The sequence below is a fragment of the Petromyzon marinus genome, unplaced genomic scaffold (genome assembly GCF_048934315.1).
Source record: "Petromyzon marinus isolate PM22_M1 ecotype Great Lakes invasive population unplaced genomic scaffold, UKy_Petmar_22M1.pri1.0 PM_Scaffold_113, whole genome shotgun sequence".
NCBI lineage: Eukaryota > Metazoa > Chordata > Hyperoartia > Petromyzontiformes > Petromyzontidae > Petromyzon > Petromyzon marinus.
Genome location: NW_027423073.1, coordinates 96,251 through 121,776, shown reverse-complemented (window position 1 = coordinate 121,776; position 25,526 = coordinate 96,251). Strand labels below are relative to the sequence as shown.

At 52.3% G+C, this 25,526-nt stretch overlaps 1 protein-coding gene across 1 annotated transcript in view; it reads right to left on the bottom strand.

Annotated features, from left to right (window-relative positions):
* ATG4B (autophagy related 4B cysteine peptidase) overlaps nt 1-25,526 on the bottom strand; it is a 62,406-nt gene that overhangs the window by 1,371 nt on the left and 35,509 nt on the right. The window contains exons 8-13 of the mRNA XM_076063413.1: nt 21,657-21,733; nt 19,946-20,038; nt 5,583-5,661; nt 4,940-5,082; nt 4,540-4,596; nt 1,983-2,094 (exon numbers count right to left, since the gene is read on the bottom strand). Of these exons, the coding sequence (XP_075919528.1) occupies nt 1,983-2,094; nt 4,540-4,596; nt 4,940-5,082; nt 5,583-5,661; nt 19,946-20,038; nt 21,657-21,733 (561 nt within the window). The remainder of the gene's footprint in view (nt 1-1,982; nt 2,095-4,539; nt 4,597-4,939; nt 5,083-5,582; nt 5,662-19,945; nt 20,039-21,656; nt 21,734-25,526) is intronic.

Genomic DNA, 25,526 nt, shown 5'->3' with positions numbered 1-25,526 from the left:
GTGTGTGGGTGAGTGTACCTGTGTCTCCTGGTGTGAGGAGTGTGTGGGTGAGTGTGTGGGTGAGTGTGTGGGTGAGTGTGTGGGTGAGTGTGTGGGTGAGTGTACCTGTGTCTCCCGGTGTGAGTGGGTGAGTGTACCTGTGTCTCCCGGTGTGAGGAGCGTGTGGGTGAGGAGCGTGTGGGTGAGGAGCGTGTGAGGAGTGTGGGTGAGCGTGTGGGTGAGCGTGTGGGTGAGGAGCGTGCGGGTGAGGAGCGTGCGGGTGAGGAGCGTGCGGGTGAGGAGCGTGCGGGTGAGGAGCGTGCGGGTGAGGAGCGTGCGGGTGAGGAGCGTGCGGGTGAGGAGCGTGCGGGTGAGGAGCGTGCGGGTGAGGAGCGTGTGGGTGAGGAGCGTGTGGGTGAGTGTACCTGTGTCTCCCGGTGTGAGGAGTGAGTGGGTGAGTGTGTGGGTGAGTGTGTGGGTGAGTGTGTGGGTGAGTGTGTGGGTGAGTGCCCCGGTGTCTCCTGGTGTGAGGAGTGTGTGGGTGAGTGTACCTGTGTCTCCTGGTGTGAGGAGTGTGTGGGTGAGTGTGTGGGTGAGCGTGTTGGTGAGCATGTGGGTGGGTGAGTATGGTGAGTGTCATTGTGTCTCCCGGTGTGAGGAGTGTGGGTGAGTGTCCCTGTGTCTCCATGTGTGGGTGAGCGTGTGGATGAGCGTGTGGATGAGCGTGTGAGTGAGCGTGTGGGTGATTGTCCCTGTGTCTCCCAGTGTGAGGACTGTGTGGGTGAGTGTACCTGTCTCCCGGTGTGAGGACTGTGTGGGTAAGTGTACCTGTGTCTCCCGGTGTGAGGAGTGTATGGGTTAGTGTGTGGGTGAGCGTGTGGGTGAGTGTCTCCATGTGTGGGTGAGCGTGTGGGTGTGTGTGGGTGAGTATGGTGAGTATCATTGTGTCTCCCGGTGTGAGGAGTGTGGGTGAGTGTCCCTGTGTCTCCGTGTGTGGGTGAGCGTGTAGGTGAACGTGGGGGTGAGCGTGTGGGTGAGCGTGTGGGTGAGTGTCTCCGTGTGTGGGTGAGCGTGTGGGCGAGTGTCTCTGTGTCTCCCGGTGTGAGTGGGTGAGTGTGTGGGTGAGTGCCCCGGTGTGAGGAGTGTGTGGGTGAGTGTGTGGGTGAGCGTGTGGGTGAGTGTGGGGGTGAGCGTGTGGATGAGCGTGTGGGTGAGCGTGTGGGTGAGCGTCTCCGTGTGTGGCTGAGCGTGTGGGCGAGTGTCCCGGTGTCTCCCGGTGTGAGTGGGTGAGTGGGTGAGTGTACCTGTGTCTCCCGGTGTGAGGAGTGTGTGGGTGAGTGTGTGGGTGAGTATCTCCGTGTGTGGGTGAGCGTGTGGGCGAGTGTCCCGGTGTCTCCCGGTGTGATTGGGTGAGTGGGCGTCTCTCCCCGTGTCTTTCCGTGCGTCCCTCCGCACGTCCCCATCTCTCCCTTGTCTCACCGTGTGTCCCAGTGTCTTCTTGCCTGCGTCCCCACATGTCTCCCCCCCACGTGCGTGTGTCCCCCACGTGTCCCCACGTGTCCCCACGTGTCCCCCACGTGTCCCCCACGTGTCCCCCACGTGTCCCCACGTGTTCCCACGTGTCCCCCACGTGTCCCCACGTGTCCCCACGTGTCCCCCCCACGTGTCCCCCACGTGTCCCCCACGTGTCCCCACGTGTCCCCACGTGTCCCCCACGTGTCCCCCACGTGTCCCACACGTGTCCCCACGTGTCCCCACGTGTCCCCCACGTGTCCCCCACGTGTCCCCCACGTGTCCCCGCGTGTCCCCGCGTGTCCCCACGTGTCCCCACGTGTCCCCACGTGTCCCCCACGTGTCCCCACGTGTCCCCACGTGTCCCCCACGTGTCCCCCACGTGTCCCCACGTGTCCCCACGTGTCCCCACGTGTCCCCCACGTGTCCCCACGTGTCCCCACGTGTCCCCCACGTGTCCCCCACGTGTCCCCACGTGTCCCCACGTGTACCAGCAGCAGCCTGCAGCACGTCGGGTTTGCTGGGAGGGACGAACGGAGGCCAGTGCAGGGGGCGGGAGGGGATCAGCTCGAACATGGGCAGAGACGACCCGGCCAGCACCAGCTGGGGGCGGCACGACACACGGACAGTCCCATACAGTCCCATAGAAACCCATAGAAACCCACACAGAGACCCACAGTCCCATACAGTCCCATAGAAACCCACACAGAGACCCACAGTCCCATACAGTCCCATAGAAACCCACACAGAGACCCACAGTCCCATAGAGTCCCATAGAAACCCACACAGAGACCCACAGTCCCATACAGTCCCATAGAAACCCATAGAAACCCACAGAGTCCCATAGAGTCCCATAGAGTCTCATAGAGACCCACAGAGACCCACAGTCCCACAGAGTCCCATACAGTCCCATACAGTCCCATAGAGTCCCACAGAGTCCCATAGAGTCCCATAGAGTCCCACAGAGTCCCATACAGTCCCATAGAGTCCCATAGAGACCCACAGTCCCATACAGTCCCATAGAGTCCCATAGAGACCCAGAGTCCCATAGAGTCCCACAGAGACCCACAGTCCCATACAGTCCCATAGAGTCCCATAGAAACCCACAGAGTCCCATAGAGTCCCATAGAGTCCCATAGAGTCCAATAGAGTCCCATAGAGTCCCATAGAAACCCACACAGAGACCCACAGTCCCATAGAGTCCCATAGAGTCCCATAGAAACCCACAGAGACCCACAGTCCCATAGAGTCCCATAGAAACCCACACAGAGACCCACAGTCCCATAGAGTCCCATACAGTCCCACATAGTCCCATAGAGTCCCATAGAGACCCACAGAGACCCACAGTCCCATAGAGTCCCATAGAGTCCCATAGAAACCCACAGTCCCATAGAGTCCCATAGAGTCCCATAGAAACCCACACAGAGACCCACAGTCCCATAGAGTCCCATAGAGTCCCATAGAAACCCACACAGAGACCCACAGTCCCATAGAGTCCCATAGAAACCCACACAGAGACCCACGTCGTCTTAAAGAGACCCACAGAGACACACAGTCCCATAGAGTCCCATAGAGTCCCATAGAGACCCACGTAGTCCTATTGAGATTCACAGAGACCCACGTAGTCTTATAGAGATTCACAGAGACACACAGAGACCCACGTAGTCCTATTGAGATTCACAGAGACCCACGTAGTCTTATAGAGATTCACAGAGACACACAGAGACCCACGTAGTCCTATTGAGATTCACAGAGACCCACGTAGTCCTATTGAGATTCACAGAGACCCACGTAGTCTTATAGAGATTCACAGAGACACACAGAGACCCACGTAGTTCTATTGAGATTCACAGAGACCCACGTTGTCTTATAGAGATTCACAGAGACACGTAGAGACCCACGTTGTCTTAAAGAGATTCACAGAGACACATAGAGACCCACAGTCTCATAGAGACTCGCGGACACTCGCAGAGACACAGAGATCCACGTCGTCTTAAAGAGACCCACAGTCCCATAGAGTCCCATAGAAACCCACACAGAGACCCACAGTCCCATAGAGTCCCATAGAAACCCACACAGAGACCCACAGTCCCATAGACTCCCATAGAGTCCCATAGAGTCCCATAGAAACCCACACAGAGACCCACAGTCCCATAGAGTCCCATAGAAACCCACACAGAGACCCACGTAGTCCTACTGAGATTCACAGAGACCCACGTAGTCTTATAGAGATTCACAGAGACACACAGTCTCATAGAGTCCCATAGAAACCCACACAGACCCACGTAGTCCTATTCAGATTCACAGAGACCCACGTAGTCTTATAGAGATTCACAGAGACACACAGAGACCCACAGTCCCATAGAGTCCCATAGAAACCCACACAGAGACCCACGTAGTCCTATTGAGATTCACAGAGACCCACGTCTTATAGAGATTCACAGAGACCCACAGTCCCATAGAGTCCCATAGAAACCCACACAGAGACCCACGTAGTCCTATTGAGATTCACAGAGACCCACAGTCTTAAAGAGATTCACTGAGACACATAGAGACCCACAGTCTCATAGAGACTCGCGGACACTCGCAGAGACACAGAGATCCACGTCGTCTTAAAGAGACCCACAGAGACCCACAGTCCCATAGAGTCCCATTGAAACCCACACAGAGACCCACGTAGTCCTACTGAGATTCACAGAGACCCACGTTGTCTTATAGAGATCCACAGAGACACACAGTCCCATAGAGTCCCATAGAAACCCACACAGAGACCCACAGTCTCATAGAGACTCACAGACACACATAGAGACCCACAGTCTCATAGAGACTCACAGAGACACATAGAGATCCACACAGTCTTATAGAGACACACAGAGACACATAGAGACCCACAGTCTTATAGAGACTCACAGAGACACATAGAGAACCATATAGTCTTATAGAGACTATACGCACGTACACAAGTATACGCACACACGTACACACACACACACGTACAAACACACACGTAAACAAACACGTACACACACGATCCCGAGTCCCGGTTACCTTGGTAACGAAGTCGCTCCACTCGCGGAAGTCGCTCTCCGTCTTGCAGAAGAATCCCTGCGGAGACACCGGCGGCATCACCGTCTCCGTGTCTCCTCTCGTGTCTCCGTGTCTCCTCTCGTCTCCATGTCTCCCCGTGTCTCCCCGTGTCTCCTCTCGTCTCCGTGTCTCCCCGTGTCTCCTCTCGTCTCCGTGTCTCCCTGTGTCTCCCCGTGTCTCCTCTCGTCTCCGTGTCTCCCCGTGTCTCCTCTCGTCTCCGTGTCTCCCTATGCGTCCCCAGTTTCTCCACATGCGTCTCCCCGTCTCTGCCCGTGTGTCCCCGTGTCTCCCCGTGTCTCCGCCTGGATCCCCGTGTCTCCCCGTGTCTCCCCGTGTCTCCGCCTGGATCCCCGCGTCTCACCAGGGCGATGGACGGGTCCAGCTGGGTGATGTGGATGCGGGACGCTCTCTGGCAGTGGAAGGAGGAGTCGGGTAAACGCGAAGTGGAATCCAGCTCCACCGCATTCTGGCACGTGTGCGGGTCCAGATAGAGCAGCTCATCCCCTGCAGACACAGAGACAGACAGATACAGAGAGAGACAGATACAGAGAGAGATACAGAGAGAGAAACACAGAGAGACAGACAGATACAGAGAGAGAGACAGATACAGAAAGAGAAACACAGAGAGAGACGACAGATACAGAGAGACAGACAGATACAGAGACAGACAGACAGACACAGAGACAGACAGATACAGAGAGAGACAGATACAGAGAGAGAGACAGATAGAGAGACAGATACAGAGAGAGAGACACAGAGACAAGACAGATACAGAGAGAGAGACACAGACAGATACAGAGAGACACACAGATACAGAGAGACAGATACAGAGAGACAGACAGAGAGAGAGACAGACAGATACAGAGTGACAGATACAGAGAGACAGACAGACACAGACAGAGAGAGACGGACACAGAGAGAGAGACATACAAAGAGAAAGACACGTAGAGAGAGACACGTAGAGAGAGACGGACACACCCAGGCACACTCTCACACCCTCGTACCCACGTATCCGATGAAGTAGTGGGCACTGTTGGGTTTCCCGCCGATGAAACCCAGCGACTGCGGGAACGTGAAGCAGACCTGAGCCCGTGGACACACACACAGAGACACACACCGTCAGACACACACACACAGAGACACACCGTCACAGACACACACACAGAGACACACACCGTCAGACACACACACAGAGACACAGAGACACACACAGAGACACACACCGTCAGACACACAGAGACACACACAGAAACACACACCGTCAGACACACACAGAGACACAGAGACACACACCGTCAGACACACACCGTCACAGAGACACACCGTCACAGACACACACAGAGACGCAGAGACACACACCGTCACAGACACACACAGAGACACACACCGTCACAGACACACACAGAGACACACACCGTCAGACACACACACAGAGACACAGAGACACACACAGAAACACACACCGTCAGACACACACAGAGACACAGAGACACACACCGTCAGACACACACCGTCACAGACACACGCACACAGAGACACAGAGACACACCGTCACAGACACACACACACAGAGACGCAGAGACACACCGTCACAGACACACACACAGAGACACAGAGACACACACCGTCAGACACACACACACAGAGACACACCGTCACAGACACACCGTCACAGACACAGACACACAGACACACACACACAGAGACACACATCGTCACAGACACACAGACACACACCGTCACAGACACACACACACAGAGACACACACCGTCAGACACACACCGTCAGACACACACACACAGACACACACCGTCAGACACACACAGAGACGCAGAGACACACACCGTCAGACACACACACACAGAGACACACACCGTCAGACACACACACAGAGACACACACCGTCAGACACACACACACACAGACACACACCGTCACAGACACACACACACAGAGACACAGACACACACCGTCACAGACACACAGAGACACACCGTCACAGACACACACACACAGAGACACACACCGTCACAGACACACACACAGAGACACACACCGTCAGACACACACACAGAGACGCAGAGACACACACCGTCAGACACACACACACAGACACACACAGAGACACACCGTCACAGACACACACACAGAGACACAGAGACACACACCGTCAGACACACACACAGAGACGCAGAGACACACACCGTCAGACACACACACAGACACACACACACAGAGACACACCGTCACAGACACACACACAGAGACACAGACACACACAGAGACACAGAGACACACACCGTCAGACACACACACAGAGACACACACAGAGACACACACACACAAAGACACACACCGTCAGACACACACACAGAGACACACACACAGAGACACACACCGTCACAGACACACACAGAGACACATCGTCACAGACACACACACCGTCACAGACACACACCGTCACAGACACACACAGAGACACACACCGTCACAGACACACACACACAGAGACACAGAGACACACACCGTCAGACACACACACACAGAGACACACCGTCACAGACACACACACACAGAGACACACCGTTACAGACACACACACAGAGACACACCGTCACAGACACACACACACAGAGACACACACCGTCAGACACACACACAGAGAGACACACATCGTCACAGACACACACACACAGAGACACAGAGACACACCGTCACAGACACACCGTCACAGACACACACAGAGACACACACCGTCACAGACACACACACAGAGACACACACCGTCAGACACACACACACAGAGACACACACCGTCACAGACACACACACACAGAGACACACACAGAGACACACACACACAGAGACACAGAGACACACACCGTCAGACACACACACATAGAGACACACACAGAGACACACACACAGAGACACACACACAGAGACACACACCGTCACAGACACACACACAGAGACACACACCGTCAGACACAGAGACGCAGAGACACACCGTCACAGACACACACACAGAGACACAGAGACACACACCGTCAGACACACACACACAGAGACACACACACAGAGACACACACCGTCAGACACACACAGAGACGCAGAGACACACCGTCACAGACACACACACAGAGGCACACAGAGACACACACCGTCACAGACACACACACACACAGAGACACACACCGTCACAGACACACACACACACAGACACACACCGTCAGACACACACACAGAGACACACACCGTCACAGACACACACACACAGAGACACACAGAGACACACACCGTCAGACACACACACACAGAGACACACACCGTCAGACACACACACACACAGAGACACACACCGTCACAGACACACACACACAGAGACACACACACAGAGACACAGAGACACACACCGTCACAGACACACACACACAGAGACGCAGAGACACACCGTCACAGACACACACACACAGAGACGCAGAGACACACCGTCACAGACACACACACAGAGACACAGAGACACACACCGTCAGACACACACCGTCACAGACACACGCACACAGAGACACAGAGACACCGTCACAGACACACACACACAGAGACGCAGAGACACACCGTCACAGACACACACACAGAGACACACACCGTCAGACACACACACACAGAGACACACCGTCACAGACACACACAGAGACACACACCGTCACAGACACACACACACAGACACACACACACAGAGACACACACCGTCACAGACACACAGACACACACCGTCACAGACACACACACACAGAGACACACACCGTCAGACACACACCGTCAGACACACACACACAGAGACACACACCGTCAGACACACACAGAGACGCAGAGACACACACCGTCAGACACACACACACAGAGACACACACCGTCAGACACACACACAGAGACACACACCGTCAGACACACACACACACAGACACACACCGTCACAGACACACACACACAGAGACACAGAGACACACCGTCACAGACACACAGAGACACACACCGTCACAGACACACACACACAGAGACACACACCGTCACAGACACACACACAGAGACACACACCGTCAGACACACACACACAGAGACACACACCGTCAGACACACAGAGACACACACCGTCAGACACACACACACAGACACACACCGTCACAGACACACACACAGAGACACAGAGACACACCGTCACAGACACACAGAGACACACACCGTCACAGACACACACACACACAGACACACACCGTCACAGACACACACACACACAGACACACACCGTCACAGACACACACACAGAGACACACCGTCAGACACACACACAGAGACGCAGAGACACACACCGTCAGACACACACACACAGACACACACACAGAGACACACCGTCACAGACACACACACAGAGACACAGAGACACACACCGTCAGACACACACACAGAGACGCAGAGACACACACCGTCAGACACACACACACAGACACACACACACAGAGACACACCGTCACAGACACACACACAGAGACACAGACACACACAGAGACACAGAGACACACACCGTCAGACACACACACAGAGACACACCGTCACAGACACACAGAGACACAGACACACACACACACACAAAGACACACACCGTCAGACACACACACAGAGACACACACACAGAGACACACACCGTCACAGACACACACACAGAGACACACCGTCACAGACACACACACCGTCACAGACACACACAGAGACACACACCGTCACAGACACACACACACAGAGACACAGAGACACACACCGTCAGACACACACACACAGAGACACACCGTCACAGACACACACACACAGAGACACACCGTTACAGACACACACACAGAGACACACACACAGAGACACACACCGTCAGACACACACACAGAGAGACACACATCGTCACAGACACACACACACAGAGACACAGAGACACACCGTCAAAGACACACACACACAGAGACACAGAGACACACCGTCACAGACACACCGTCACAGACACACACAGAGACACAGAGACACACACCGTCACAGACACACACACAGAGACACACACCGTCAGACACACACACACAGAGACACACACCGTCACAGACACACACACACAGAGACACACACCGTCACAGACACACACACAGAGACACACACACACACAGAGACACAGAGACACACACCGTCAGACACACACACACAGAGACACACACCGTCACAGACACACACACAGAGACACACACACAGAGACACACACCGTCACAGACACACACACACAGAGACACACACCGTCAGACACAGAGACGCAGAGACACACCGTCACAGACACACACACAGAGACACAGAGACACACACCGTCAGACACACACACACAGAGACACACACACAGAGACACACACCGTCAGACACACACAGAGACGCAGAGACACACCGTCACAGACACACACACAGAGGCACACAGAGACACACACCGTCACAGACACACACACACACAGAGACACACACCGTCACAGACACACACACACACAGACACACACCGTCAGACACACACACAGAGACACACACCGTCACAGACACACACACACAGAGACACACAGAAACACAGAGACACACACCGTCAGACACACACACAGAGACACACACCGTCAGACACACACACACACAGAGACACACACCGTCACACACACACACACACACACAGAGACACACACCGTCACAGACACACACACACAGAGACACACACACAGAGACACAGAGACACACACCGTCACAGACACACACACACAGAGACGCAGAGACACACCGTCACAGACACACACACACAGAGACGCAGAGACACACCGTCACAGACACACACACAGAGACACAGAGACACACACCGTCAGACACACACCGTCACAGACACACGCACACAGAGACACAGAGACACACCGTCACAGACACACACACACAGAGACGCAGAGACACACCGTCACAGACACACACACAGAGACACAGAGACACACACCGTCAGACACACACACACAGAGACACACCGTCACAGACACACACAGAGACACACACCGTCACAGACACACACACACAGACACACACACACAGAGACACACACCGTCACAGACACACAGACACACACCGTCACAGACACACACACACAGAGACACACACCGTCAGACACACACCGTCAGACACACACACACAGAGACACACACAGAGACGCAGAGACACACACCGTCAGACACACACACACAGAGACACACACCGTCAGACACACACACAGAGACACACACCGTCAGACACACACACACAGACACACACCGTCACAGACACACACACACAGAGACACAGAGACACACCGTCACAGACACACAGAGACACACACCGTCACAGACACACACACACAGAGACACACACCGTCACAGACACACACACAGAGACACACACCGTCAGACACACACACACAGAGACACACACCGTCAGACACACACAGAGACACACACCGTCAGACACACACACACACAGACACACACCGTCACAGACACACACACAGAGACACAGAGACACACACCGTCAGACACACACACAGAGACGCAGAGACACACACCGTCAGACACACACACACAGACACACACACACAGAGACACACCGTCACAGACACACACACAGAGACACAGACACACACAGAGACACAGAGACACACACCGTCAGACACACACACAGAGACACACCGTCACAGACACACAGAGACACAGACACACACACACACACAAAGACACACACCGTCAGACACACACACAGAGACACACACACAGAGACACACACCGTCACAGACACACACACAGAGACACACCGTCACAGACACACACACCGTCACAGACACACACAGAGACACACACCGTCACAGACACACACACACAGAGACACAGAGACACACACCGTCAGACACACACACACAGAGACACACCGTCACAGACACACACACACAGAGACACACCGTTACAGACACACACACAGAGACACACACACAGAGACACACACACAGAGAGACACACATCGTCACAGACACACACACACAGAGACACAGAGACACACCGTCAAAGACACACACACACAGAGACACAGAGACACACCGTCACAGACACACCGTCACAGACACACACAGAGACACAGAGACACACACCGTCACAGACACACACACAGAGACACACACCGTCAGACACACACACACAGAGACACACACCGTCACAGACACACACACACAGAGACACACACCGTCACAGACACACACACAGAGACACACACACACACAGAGACACAGAGACACACACCGTCAGACACACACACACAGAGACACACACCGTCACAGACACACACACACAGAGACACACACCGTCAGACACAGAGACGCAGAGACACACCGTCACAGACACACACACAGAGACACAGAGACACACACCGTCAGACACACACACACAGAGACACACACACAGAGACACACACCGTCAGACACACACAGAGACGCAGAGACACACCGTCACAGACACACACACAGAGGCACACAGAGACACACACCGTCACAGACACACACACACACAGAGACACACACCGTCACAGACACACACACACACAGACACACACCGTCAGACACACACACAGAGACACACACCGTCACAGACACACACACACAGAGACACACAGAAACACAGAGACACACACCGTCAGACACACACACAGAGACACACACCGTCAGACACACACACACACAGAGACACACACCGTCACACACACACACACACAGAGACACACACCGTCACAGACACACACACACAGAGACACACACACAGAGACACAGAGACACACACCGTCACAGACACACACACACAGAGACGCAGAGACACACCGTCACAGACACACACACACAGAGACGCAGAGACACACCGTCACAGACACACACACAGAGACACAGAGACACACACCGTCAGACACACACCGTCACAGACACACGCACACAGAGACACAGAGACACACCGTCACAGACACACACACACAGAGACGCAGAGACACACCGTCACAGACACACACACAGAGACACAGAGACACACACCGTCAGACACACACACACAGAGACACACCGTCACAGACACACACAGAGACACACACCGTCACAGACACACACACACAGACACACACACACAGAGACACACACCGTCACAGACACACAGACACACACCGTCACAGACACACACACACAGAGACACACACCGTCAGACACACACCGTCAGACACACACACACAGAGACACACACAGAGACGCAGAGACACACACCGTCAGACACACACACACAGAGACACACACCGTCAGACACACACACAGAGACACACACCGTCAGACACACACACACAGACACACACCGTCACAGACACACACACACAGAGACACAGAGACACACCGTCACAGACACACAGAGACACACACCGTCACAGACACACACACACAGAGACACACACCGTCACAGACACACACACAGAGACACACACCGTCAGACACACACACACAGAGACACACACCGTCAGACACACACAGAGACACACACCGTCAGACACACACACACACACAGACACACACCGTCACAGACACACACACACAGAGACACAGAGACACACCGTCACAGACACACAGAGACACACACCGTCACAGACACACACACACAGAGACACACACCGTCACAGACACACACACAGAGACACACACCGTCAGACACACACACAGAGACGCAGAGACACACACCGTCAGACACACACACAGACACACACACAGAGACACACCGTCACAGACACACACACAGAGACACAGAGACACACACCGTCAGACACACACACAGAGACGCAGAGACACACACCGTCAGACACACACACACAGACACACACACACAGAGACACACCGTCACAGACACACACACAGAGACACACACCGTCACAGACACACAGAGACACAGACACACACACACACAAAGACACACACCGTCAGACACACACACAGAGACACACACCGTCACAGACACACACACAGAGACACACCGTCACAGACACACACACCGTCACAGACACACACCGTCACAGACACACACAGAGACACACACCGTCACAGACACACACACACAGAGACACAGAGACACACACCGTCAGACACACACACACAGAGACACACCGTCACAGACACACACACACAGAGACACACCGTTACAGACACACACACAGAGACACACCGTCACAGACACACACACACAGAGACACACACCGTCAGACACACACACAGAGAGACACACATCGTCACAGACACACACACACAGAGACACAGAGACACACCGTCAAAGACACACACACACAGAGACACAGAGACACACCGTCACAGACACACCGTCACAGACACACACAGAGACACAGAGACACACACCGTCACAGACACACACACAGAGACACACACCGTCAGACACACACACACAGAGACACACACCGTCACAGACACACACACACAGAGACACACACCGTCACAGACACACACACAGAGACACACACACAGAGACACAGAGACACACACCGTCAGACACACACACACAGAGACACACACCGTCACAGACACACACACAGAGACACACACACAGAGACACACACCGTCACAGACACACACACACAGAGACACACACCGTCAGACACAGAGACGCAGAGACACACCGTCACAGACACACACACAGAGACACAGAGACACACACCGTCAGACACACACACAGAGACACACCGTCACAGACACACACACACAGAGACACACACCGTCAGACACACACAGAGACGCAGAGACACACCGTCACAGACACACACACAGAGGCACACAGAGACACACACCGTCACAGACACACACACACACAGAGACACACACCGTCACAGACACACACACACACAGACACACACCGTCAGACACACACACAGAGACACACACCGTCACAGACACACACACACAGAGACACACACCGTCAGACACACACACACAGAGACACACACCGTCAGACACACACACACACAGAGACACACACCGTCAGACACACACACACACAGAGACACACACCGTCACAGACACACACACACAGAGACACAGACACACAGAGACACACACCGTCACAGACACACACACACAGAGACGCAGAGACACACACCGTCAGACACACACAGAGAGACACACACAGAGACACACACCGTCAGACACACACACAGAGACACACACCGTCACAGACACACACACAGAGACACACACCGTCACAGACACACACACACAGAGACACACACACACAGAGACACACACACAGAGACACACACCGTCAGACACACACACAGAGACACACACCGTCACAGACACACACACAGAGACACAGACACACCGTCAGACACACACACAGAGACACACCGTCACAGACACACACACACACACAGAGACACACACCGTCAGACACACACACAGAGACACACCGTCACAGACACACACACACACACAGACACACACCGTCAGACACACACACAGAGAGACACACATCGTCACAGACACACACACACAGAGACACAGAGACACACCGTCACAGACACACACCGTCACAGACACACACAGAGACACACCGTCAGACACACACACAGAGACACAGAGACACACACCGTCAGACACACACAGAGACACACACCGTCAGACACACACAGAGACACACACCGTCACAGACACACACACACAGAGACACACACCGTCACAGACACACACACACAGACACAGAGACACACACCGTCAGACACACACAGAGACACACACCGTCAGACACACACACACAGACACACACCGTCACAGACACACACACACACAGAGACACACACCGTCACAGACACACACACAGACACAGAGACACACACCGTCAGACACACACAGAGACACACACCGTCACAGACACGCACACACAGACACAGAGATACACACCGTCAGACACACACAGAGAGACACACACCGTCACAGACACACACAGAGACGCAGAGACACACACCGTCAGACACACACACACAGAGACACACACCGTCACAGACACACACACACAGACACACACACAGAGACACACACCGTCACACACACACACACAGAGACACACACCGTCAGACACACACACACAGAGACACACACACAGACACACACACACAGAGACACACACACACAGAGACACACACCGTCACAGACACACAAACAACAAACAACAACCGCCATTCACCACTAAGTGGCGGTGACGTCACCACGACGCTTGTGCCAGGCTATGTGCACCCTGAGGCCACGTGAAGTGTCGAACGCCCGCTGGCAGGAGGTCACGGGGCAGACCCAGGTGCCACGGGTCGACTGACTGAGATGACTGGCTGATGCACCACCTGTGCCCCCTACTGTGCCAACCTGCTGTGCTTTAGCCACCCGGCGCTCCGCTCGCTGTTGTGAGCGTCGCTCCTCCGCCCTCCGTTGTTGTTGGAGGGCGACTGCCTCCAACTGCCCAGTAGCATCCTTCACGAGCCTCCTCCACAGAGGCCGATCTTGACACCGCTGGTACCAGTCATCGGCAAGTCCACTCAGCTCCACGTCCTCCTGTACCACATCACTCCATCTCTTCTCTAGCCCGTGCCGCGCCCGCTTAGCCCCCTCAATCCGGCCAAACAAAAGCTGTTTCGGCATGCGGTGGCTGGGCATGCGGGCTACATGACCCAGCCATCGCAGCCTTGCCTGCCGGAGGAGCTCACCGATGGGACCCTGCCCAGATCTTTCAAGGATTTGTGAGCTCCTCACGCAATCCAGTCTGGTTAAACCCAGGATGGATCGTAGGCAGGCCAGCCTAAATGTTTCTAACCGGCGAAGATGTTCCATTAGGGGGGTCCACGTTTCGCAAGCGTAGAGAAGGGAGGGAATGACCGTGGCCGAGAAGACCTGAAGCTTAGTGCGGAGCGACAGACCAGGTAGCTTCCACACAGCGTTACGCAACCGATGAAAAGATATTGCCGCTCGACTGATTCGGAGTGAGACCTCTGCTGTTAAACTGGAGCCAGTCATAAGCACACTGCCCAGGTATGGGAAACTCTCCACTCTCTCCACAACTGCCCCATCACCGATTGGGAGTTGTGGGGGTGGAGTGTCCGATGGTACAAAATACCCAGGCAGGTGCTTAGTTTTGGTGGGGCTGATGGTAAGGCCCCACCTCTTAGTGGCACGCTCCAGTCTCAGCAGCAGCGTCTCCAACTCCTCCTCTGACTGAGCAGCTATTACCAAATCATCAGCATACATAACGTGGTTGAGCAATAGGGAGCCATCCCTTGACCGCACCCGGGCATCGATTAGCCTCCCATTATATCTGTACCATATGGAGATTCCCCCGGTACAGCTATTGAAGGCTTCACGAACTACGTGGTCAAAATAGATGTTAAATAATGTGGGAGCCAGAGGACATCCCTGTCGCACCCCAAGGTGTACAGGGAATGGCTCTGACTCCCGGCCACGTAGTTTTACCCGGGCCCGCTCACCATCATGAAGGTCCTTAATGATCGTGAGCAGAGGGTCAGGTACTCCAAAAGCACGAAGAACGACCCAGAGCCCAGGCCTACTGATGGTATCATAGGCCTTGACCAGGTCAATAAAGCAGAGATGTAGGTCTTGTTGGAATTCCCTACACCTCTGCTGTAGCAGACGGACAGAAAATATGGCATCTGTGCAGGACCGCCCTTTCCTGAAACCGCATTGGGGCTCCGCAAGCCTCTCCTCAGCGTGCCTGGCAAGGCGATGCTGAATAATCCTTGCCAGGACCTTTCCCGGCACACTGAGGAGTGAGATGCCCCTGTAGTTGTTACAGTCTGTGCGGTCCCCCTTCTTAAAAAGGGGGACCACCAGGGCATCCTTCCAATCCTGCGGAACCCGTCCAGTGGTCCAGACTGTTGTTATGATGTCATATAGGGCAGTCTGTGCACAAACGCCACCCTCCCTCAGCATTTCGCTTGGGAGATCATCTCTGCCCGCTGCCTTTCCTGGTCTCAGACTCCGGATCGCCTTCAATACTTCCTCAGCAGATGGCACCTCAGCCAGCCACTCACAGGGGGTGACTTCATCCAATATTTGAGGCACCGCAGCCTCAGCAGGGTCATCCTCACTTTGTGCCACGATGTTTTCCTGGCTGAGGGATTTTCCCTCCCCCAGGACCTCACAGAAATGCTCAGCAAATCTGCGAACCTGTTCCTGGGGGTCGGAAATTGGATCACCGTTTTTTCCCCTAATGATAGTAATAGGTGTGGCGCTGCAGGTTACTTTTTTGATGGAGTTAAATAGAGATTTGTGATCATGGGCCACTGAGGCAGACTCCATCTCCTCAGCAACCCGCGACCACCACCCATCCTTGCAGCGCCTCACGGCTCTCCGAACCTCCGAGCGAAGGCTGCGGTAAGCCTCCTCATTCTCTGACGTGGGATTCTGTAGCCGATGACAGTGGGCCTGTCGCTTTTTCTCAACCATCCTGAACAACTCCTCTGTCATCCAGGGTGTCTGGGGAGGTCTGGACCGCGTACCCAAAGCAGCCATTGCAGCTGCATGAGTCACAGTCCTAAACCTCGCCCATTTACCCTCGACATCAGGAGCAGTCGGGGACGATGCCAATCCCAGCCGCAAGCGATGATGAAATTCTCGCTTGCAACTTTCATCAGATAACTGAGACCAGGCCACTTTAGGTTGGAATGGGGTCCTGGGTGTACACCCACCACCGGAGTGGAAGAATGGCAGGCGCATCTTACAGATGACTAGTCGATGGTCAGAGGGCAGATCAGCTCCACGGTAGGTCCTGGTGTCAAGGACATGGGCTCGCATTCGCTGGTCCGTCACTATGTAGTCCAGCAGATGTTCTTGCTTGGACCCGGCATGCATCCATGATGTTGTGTGGATGCGCCGATGCCGGAACAGCGTGTTGGTAATTACAAGCCCATGGGCTGCACAAAAATCTAGCAGCCTCCTACCGTTGTTATTGAGCTGATCTGGCCCATGCCCTCCAATCACTCCAGACCAGGTGCCAGTATCATGACCAACTCGGGCATTGAAGTCACCCAACATGATGACTCTATCCCGAGGGGCCACTTTAGCCAGCACCTGTGACAGGAGGTCATAGAAGGCATCTGACTCATCGGCTTTGCCTGCATCCCTCCACGGATGTTCATCTTCGGTGGGGGCATAAGTAACCACGACCACCATTCCTCGCCTCCGGTTGATGGGAAGGCGAGCCCAAAGTAGCCTGGGGCTTACAGCTTCCCACACCTCACCGCCACGCTCCCACGCCCCCTTCATTCTTTTGTTCAAAAGAAGACCCACACCCTGTTGTTTGGCAGTCTGCTGCCCCGAGTAGAGGACTGTCCACCCCTCATGGTGGCAGGAGCCAGAGCCGGTCCACCGGACCTCCTGAATGCCGCATAGATCCAGGCGGTACCGGTCCAGCTCCCGACAGAGGAGTGGCAGCCTCTCCTCTGCAGTGAGCGTTCGAACATTCCACGTGGCCACCCGTAGTGGCTTTTCGTTGTTTCTGGAGTAGCCCCGAGGGTAGGTATTCAATCTCCTGGCTCCGCCAATTGGGGTTTGGCCAGGAGACGTCATAGACGCCTGGCCCCCCGGGGCCTCCGGCACAAGCTTAGTTGTTACATATTTCAGTTTAATTCGTGGTTTTGTGGTAATTAATTGAAGGTGGAGGGGTTACCAGCCCCTCGCACCCGTCCAGAGCCCCCGTTTAGCCCCTGTGGTGGACACATATGCCATGAGGGGAGGAGCCAATCGAAATTGGATCTCCCCCCACAGCACTGTCCACGACAGAGTTGCCCGTCCGTCAGACACACACACACAGAGACACACACCGTCACAGACACACACACAGAGACACACCATCACAGACACACACACAGAGACACAGAGACACACACCGTCACAGACACACACACACAGAGACACACACCGTCACAGACACACACACACAGAGACACAGACACAGTCATAGAGACAGTGTCATTGAGAAACGCTGAGTCCTGTGTCCCCCTGTGTCTCCGTGTCCCCCCCTGTGTCTCCGTGTGTCTCCCCTGTGTCTCCCCCAGTGTCTCCGTGTCTCCCCCTGTGTCTCCGCGTGTCCCCCTGTGTCTCCGCGTGTCCCCCTGTGTCTCCGTGTCTCCCCCTGTGTCTCCGTGTCTCCCCCTGTGTCTCCGTGTCCCCCTCTGTGTCTCCGTGTGTCCCCCGTGAGTCCCCCGTGAGTCCCTGGTTACCTGGAGCGAGGGGATGTAGATTGGGTTGATTTCCGTGAGTCCCAGTCTCAGCGGAATCAGCAGCAGCAGCGGCCTCCAACTCCCGTCCCCACACTGCGCACGCTCACCGGTACTCACCGTCACTCACCGGGAGTCACCGCCACTCACCGATACTCACCGTCACTCACCGGGAGTCACCGCCACTCACCAAATCTTACCCACTCACCCACCTACTCTCTCATCCACCCACCTACTCTCTCACTCACTCAACCACTCACTAACTCAACCAGTGTGTTACCCACTCACTCACCTAATCAGTCTGTCGCCCACTCAATCGCTCACCTACTCACCCACCCACTCCCTCACCCACCCACCCACTCACCCACTTACTCAACCAACGTGTCACCCACTCACTCTCCCGCCCACCCACTCAACCAGCGTGTCACCCACCCACTCTCTCACCCACCCACTCACTCACTAACTCAACCAGTGTGTCACCTACCCACCCACACCCTCTTACCCACCCACCCACCCACTCTCTTACCCACCCACCCACCTACTCACTCACTCACTCAACCACCCACTCAATCAGTCTGTCACCCACTCACTCGCCCACCTCCTCTCTCACCCACCCACTTACTAACTCAACCAGTGTGTCACCCAATCACTCACCCACCCACTCTCTCACCCACCCACTCACCCACCCACTCACTAACTCAACCAGTGTGTCACCCAATCACTCACCCACCCACTCTCTCACCCACCCACCCACTCACCCACTTACTCATCCAACGTGTCACCCACTCACCCACCCACTCTCTCACCCACCCACCCACTCACCCACTTACTCAACCAGCGTGTCACCCACTCACCCACCCACTCTCTCACCCACCCACCCACTCACTAACTCAACCAGTGTGTCACCCACTCACCCACCCACTCTCTCACCCACCCACTCACCCAGTGTCACCCACTCACCCACCCACTCTCTCACTCACTCAACCAGTGTGTCACCCACCCCCTCACTCACCCACCCACTCACTCACTAACTCAACCAGTGTGTCACTCACCCACCCACTCACCCACTCACTCACTAACTCAACCAGTGTGTCACCCACTCACCCACTCACCCACTCACCCACCCACTCTCTCACCCACCCACTCACCCACCCACTCTCTCACTCACTCAACCAGTGTGTCACCCACCCACTCACTCACCCACCCACTCACTCACTCAACCAGTGTGTCACCCACCCACTCACCCACCCACTCACTAACTCAACCAGTGTGTCACTCACCCACCCACTCACCCACTCACTCACTAACTCAACCAGTGTGTCACTCACCCACCCACTCACCCACTCACTCACTAACTCAACCAGTGTGTCACCCACTCACCCACTCACCCACTCACCCACCCACTCTCTCACCCACCCACTCACCCAGTGTCACCCACTCACCCACCCACTCTCTCACTCACTCAACCAGTGTGTCACCCACCCACTCACTCACCCACCCACTCACTCACTCAACCAGTGTGTCACCCACCCACTCACCCACCCACTCACTAACTCAACCAGTGTGTCACCCACCCACTCACTAACTCAACCAGTGTGTCACTCACCCACCCACTCACCCACTCACTCACTAACTCAACCAGTGTGTCACTCACCCACCCACTCACCCACTCGCTCACTAACTCAACCAGTGTGTCACCCACCCACTCACTCACCTGTGAAGAGGACCCCTTGGGCTGCTGGGCCTGGGCGTCGGAGACACTGGCAGTGTGCGGCCTCCTGCACAAACTCTCTACAAAGACAAAGACACCCCCCATAGCCTCAGCAGACTGCGAGGTCAAGTGCTGTTAGTAGCGAGTAGCAGCAGCAGCTATGAAGGTAGACACAGACAAAGGTCCCCCGTGTAGCCTCGACAGACTGCTGGGGCAAGTGCTGTGAGTAGCGAGTAGCAGCAGCAGCTATGAAGGTAGACACAGACAAAGGTCCCCCGTGTAGCCTCTACAGACTGCTGGGGCAAGTGCTGTTAGTAGCGAGTAGCAGCAGCAGCTATGAAGGTAGACACAGACAAAGGTCCCCCGTGTAGCCTCGACAGACTGCTGGGGCAAGTGCTGTTAGTAGCGAGTAGCAGCAGCACCTATGAAGGCTACCGGCACTGTGGCACACGAGGGGGTGGGTGGCTACCAGCACCACGCCCGGCCGCCTTTGTCTCCCCCATTGGCGACGTTTACAACACCACCACCACCGCTACCACCAGGCTACTCATTTGAGGCTGAGTCGACCTAGGTGAGGGCCAGGACCGGTTCAGATAATCGTCTCCGGTGTTGCCGGCTCCGTAGCGCGGCGCAGCGCTAACCTCTGCACTACGCAGAGACACACACACACACTAGTTTTTATTGTTACCGGGTAACGCCCTCACTGAGCTAAGGAGCTATTTTAACGTTGCATTTTAACTCGCTCTGTTGTTATTCTTGGTTCCTTCGGTTGAAGTCGCGTGGAAGGGAAACAATAAAACAATAACTAAAAATTTCGATTTAAAGCTTTCGTGACTGCAAGGATTCATCTTCTTTGGTTCTTTCGGTAAAGTCACCACCACGTAGAATGAGAATAAAATAATAAATTGATAAAATAAAATAACACAATAATATTCTCACGACGTTTCGGCCACAACACAAGCGGCCTTCATCAGGTGAAGGGGCGAGACTGTCTGGTAGGACAGCGCTGGAGTGAAAGAGCCACGTTCAGATCACGGCCTTTAAGCCTTTAAGGTGCTGAAATTTGAGGCTTAAAGGCCGTGATCTGAACGTGGCTCTTTCACTCCAGCGCTGTCCTACCAGACAGTCTCGCCCCTTCACCTGATGAAGGCCGCTTGTGTTGTGGCCGAAACGTCGTGTTAGAATATTATTGTGTTATTTTATTTTATCAATTTATTATTTTATTCTCATTCTACGTGACTTTACCGAAAGAACCAAAGAAGAATAACTAAAAAAGCAAGAAAATTTGTCTTGCTGTGGTTTTCACACCTGATGATGATTGCTTGTGTTGCAGTCGAAATTTTCGTGAGAATTTTATTGTTTTATATTTCTTTGTATTGTTTTATTGTTTCCCTTCTACGTGGTGGTGGTGGTGACTTTACCGAAAGAACCAAGAATTTGAATCCCTGCAGTCACGAAAGCTTTAAATCACTCTGTCTGTTGTCATTGTTGCATCCTCAAATCTCGTAACTCAATTGTAACCCACTTCCCAATGTGGTATCGACTGAAAACTTGGTACACTGATGTCATACTGATGACAATACTATATTATATCATAAAAAATATAAATATATATTTTTAAACAATCTTTTTTACATGTTAAGTTTCGGATTTTGTGGCAAACTTCGGGGCCACTTCCTGGAGTTCTGACATTACTACTCGTACGGTACATTTCATTAAAGCGTGTGATTTTTAAAAAAGTAGTTTTAAATATTACTTATTATTTTTACACGCTTTCATTGAACTCACTCTGTCTGTTGTTGTTGAATCCTCAAATCTTGTAACTCAATGTTAACCCACTTCCCAATGTGGTATCGACTGTAAACTTGGTACACTTATGTCATACTGATGACAATAACTATATTATATCATACAAAAATAAAAATATATATTTCGAAACAATCTTTTTTACATGTTATGTTTCAGCTTTTGTGGCAAGCTTCGGGGCCACCTCCTGGAGTTCTGACATTATTACTCGTACAGTACATTTCATTAAAGCGTGTTATTTTTAAAAAAGTAGTTTTAAATATTACTTATTATTTTTACACGCTTTAATTTAACTCACTCTGTCTGTTGTCTGTTGTATCCTCAAATCTTGTAACTCAAATTTTAACTCGCTTCCCAATGTGATATCGACTGTAAACTTGGTATACTGATGTCATACTGATGACAATACTATATTATATCATAAAAAATATATATATTTTTAAACAATCTTTTTACACACTTTGATTTAACTCACTCTGTTGTATCCTTAAATCTCGTAACTCAATTGTACCCCACTTCCCAATGTGATATCGACTGAAAACTTGCTATACTTATGTCATAATGATGACAATACTATATTATATCATAAAAATATATATTTTTAAACATTATTTTTTACATGTTATGTTTCAGCTTTTGTGGCAAGCTTCGGGGCCACTTCCTGGAGGCGTGGAGTTATTACATTACTCCTCGTACGGTACATTTCATTAAAGCGTGTGATTTTTAAAAAGTAGTTTTAAATATTACTTATTATTTATACACGCTTTCATTGAACTCACTCTGTCTGTTGTTGAATCCTCAAATCTTGTAACTCAATTTTAACCCACTTCCCAATGTGATATCGACTACAGACTTGGTATACTGATGTCATACTGATGACAATACTATATTATATCATAAAAAATAAAAATATATATTTTTAAACAATCTTTTTTACATGTTATGTTTCGGATTTTGTGGCAAACTTCGGGGCCACCTCCTGGAGTTCTGACATTACTACTCGTACGGTACATTTCATTAAAGCGTGTGATTTTTAAAAAGTAGTTTTAAATATTACTTATTATTTTTACACGCTTTCATTTAACTCACTCTGTCTGTTGTTGTTGTTGAATCCTCAAATCTTGTAACTCAATTGTAACCCACTTCTCAATGTTATATCGACTACAGACTTGGTATACTGATGTCATACTGATGACAATACTACATTCTATCATAAAAAATATATATATAAAATAAATATATATTTTTTTACAATCTTTTTATACGCTTTCATTGAACTCACTCTGTCTGTTGTTGGTGTATCCTCAAATCTTGTAACTCAATATTAACTCGCTTCCCAATATGTGATATCGACTACAGACTTGGTATACTGATGTCTTACTGATGACAATACTATATTATATCATAAAAAATAAAAAATATTTCGAAACAATCTTTTTTACATGTTTCGGCTTTTGTGGCAAACTTCGGGGCCACTTCCTGGAGGTGTGGAGTTCTTACATTATTACTCGTACGGTACATTTCATTAAAGCGTGTTATTTTAAAAAGTAGTTTTATATATTACTTATTATTTATACATGCTTTCATTTAACTCACTCTCTCTCTGTTGTTGTTGAATCCTCAAATCTTGTAACTCAATATTAACCCATTTCCCAATGTGATATCGACTACAGACTTGGTATACTGATGTCACACTGATGACAATACTACATTATATCATAAAAAATATAAATATATATTTTGAAACAATCTTTTTACACACTTTCATTTAACTCACTCTGTTGTTGTATCCTCAAATCTTGTAACTCAATATTAACCCACTTCCCAATGTGATATCGACTGCAAACTTGGTATACTGATGTCATACTGATGACAATACTACATTCTATCATAAAAAATATATTTTTTTAAACAATCTTTTTTTATATGTTATGTTTTGGCTTTTGGCTGTAATTGTCCACGGGTCCCTTACGTTGTGGCAAAGCTCCGGGGCCACTTCCTGGAGACGTGTGGTTCTGCCATTACTACTCGTACGGTACGTTTCATTAAAGCGTGTTTTTAAAAAAA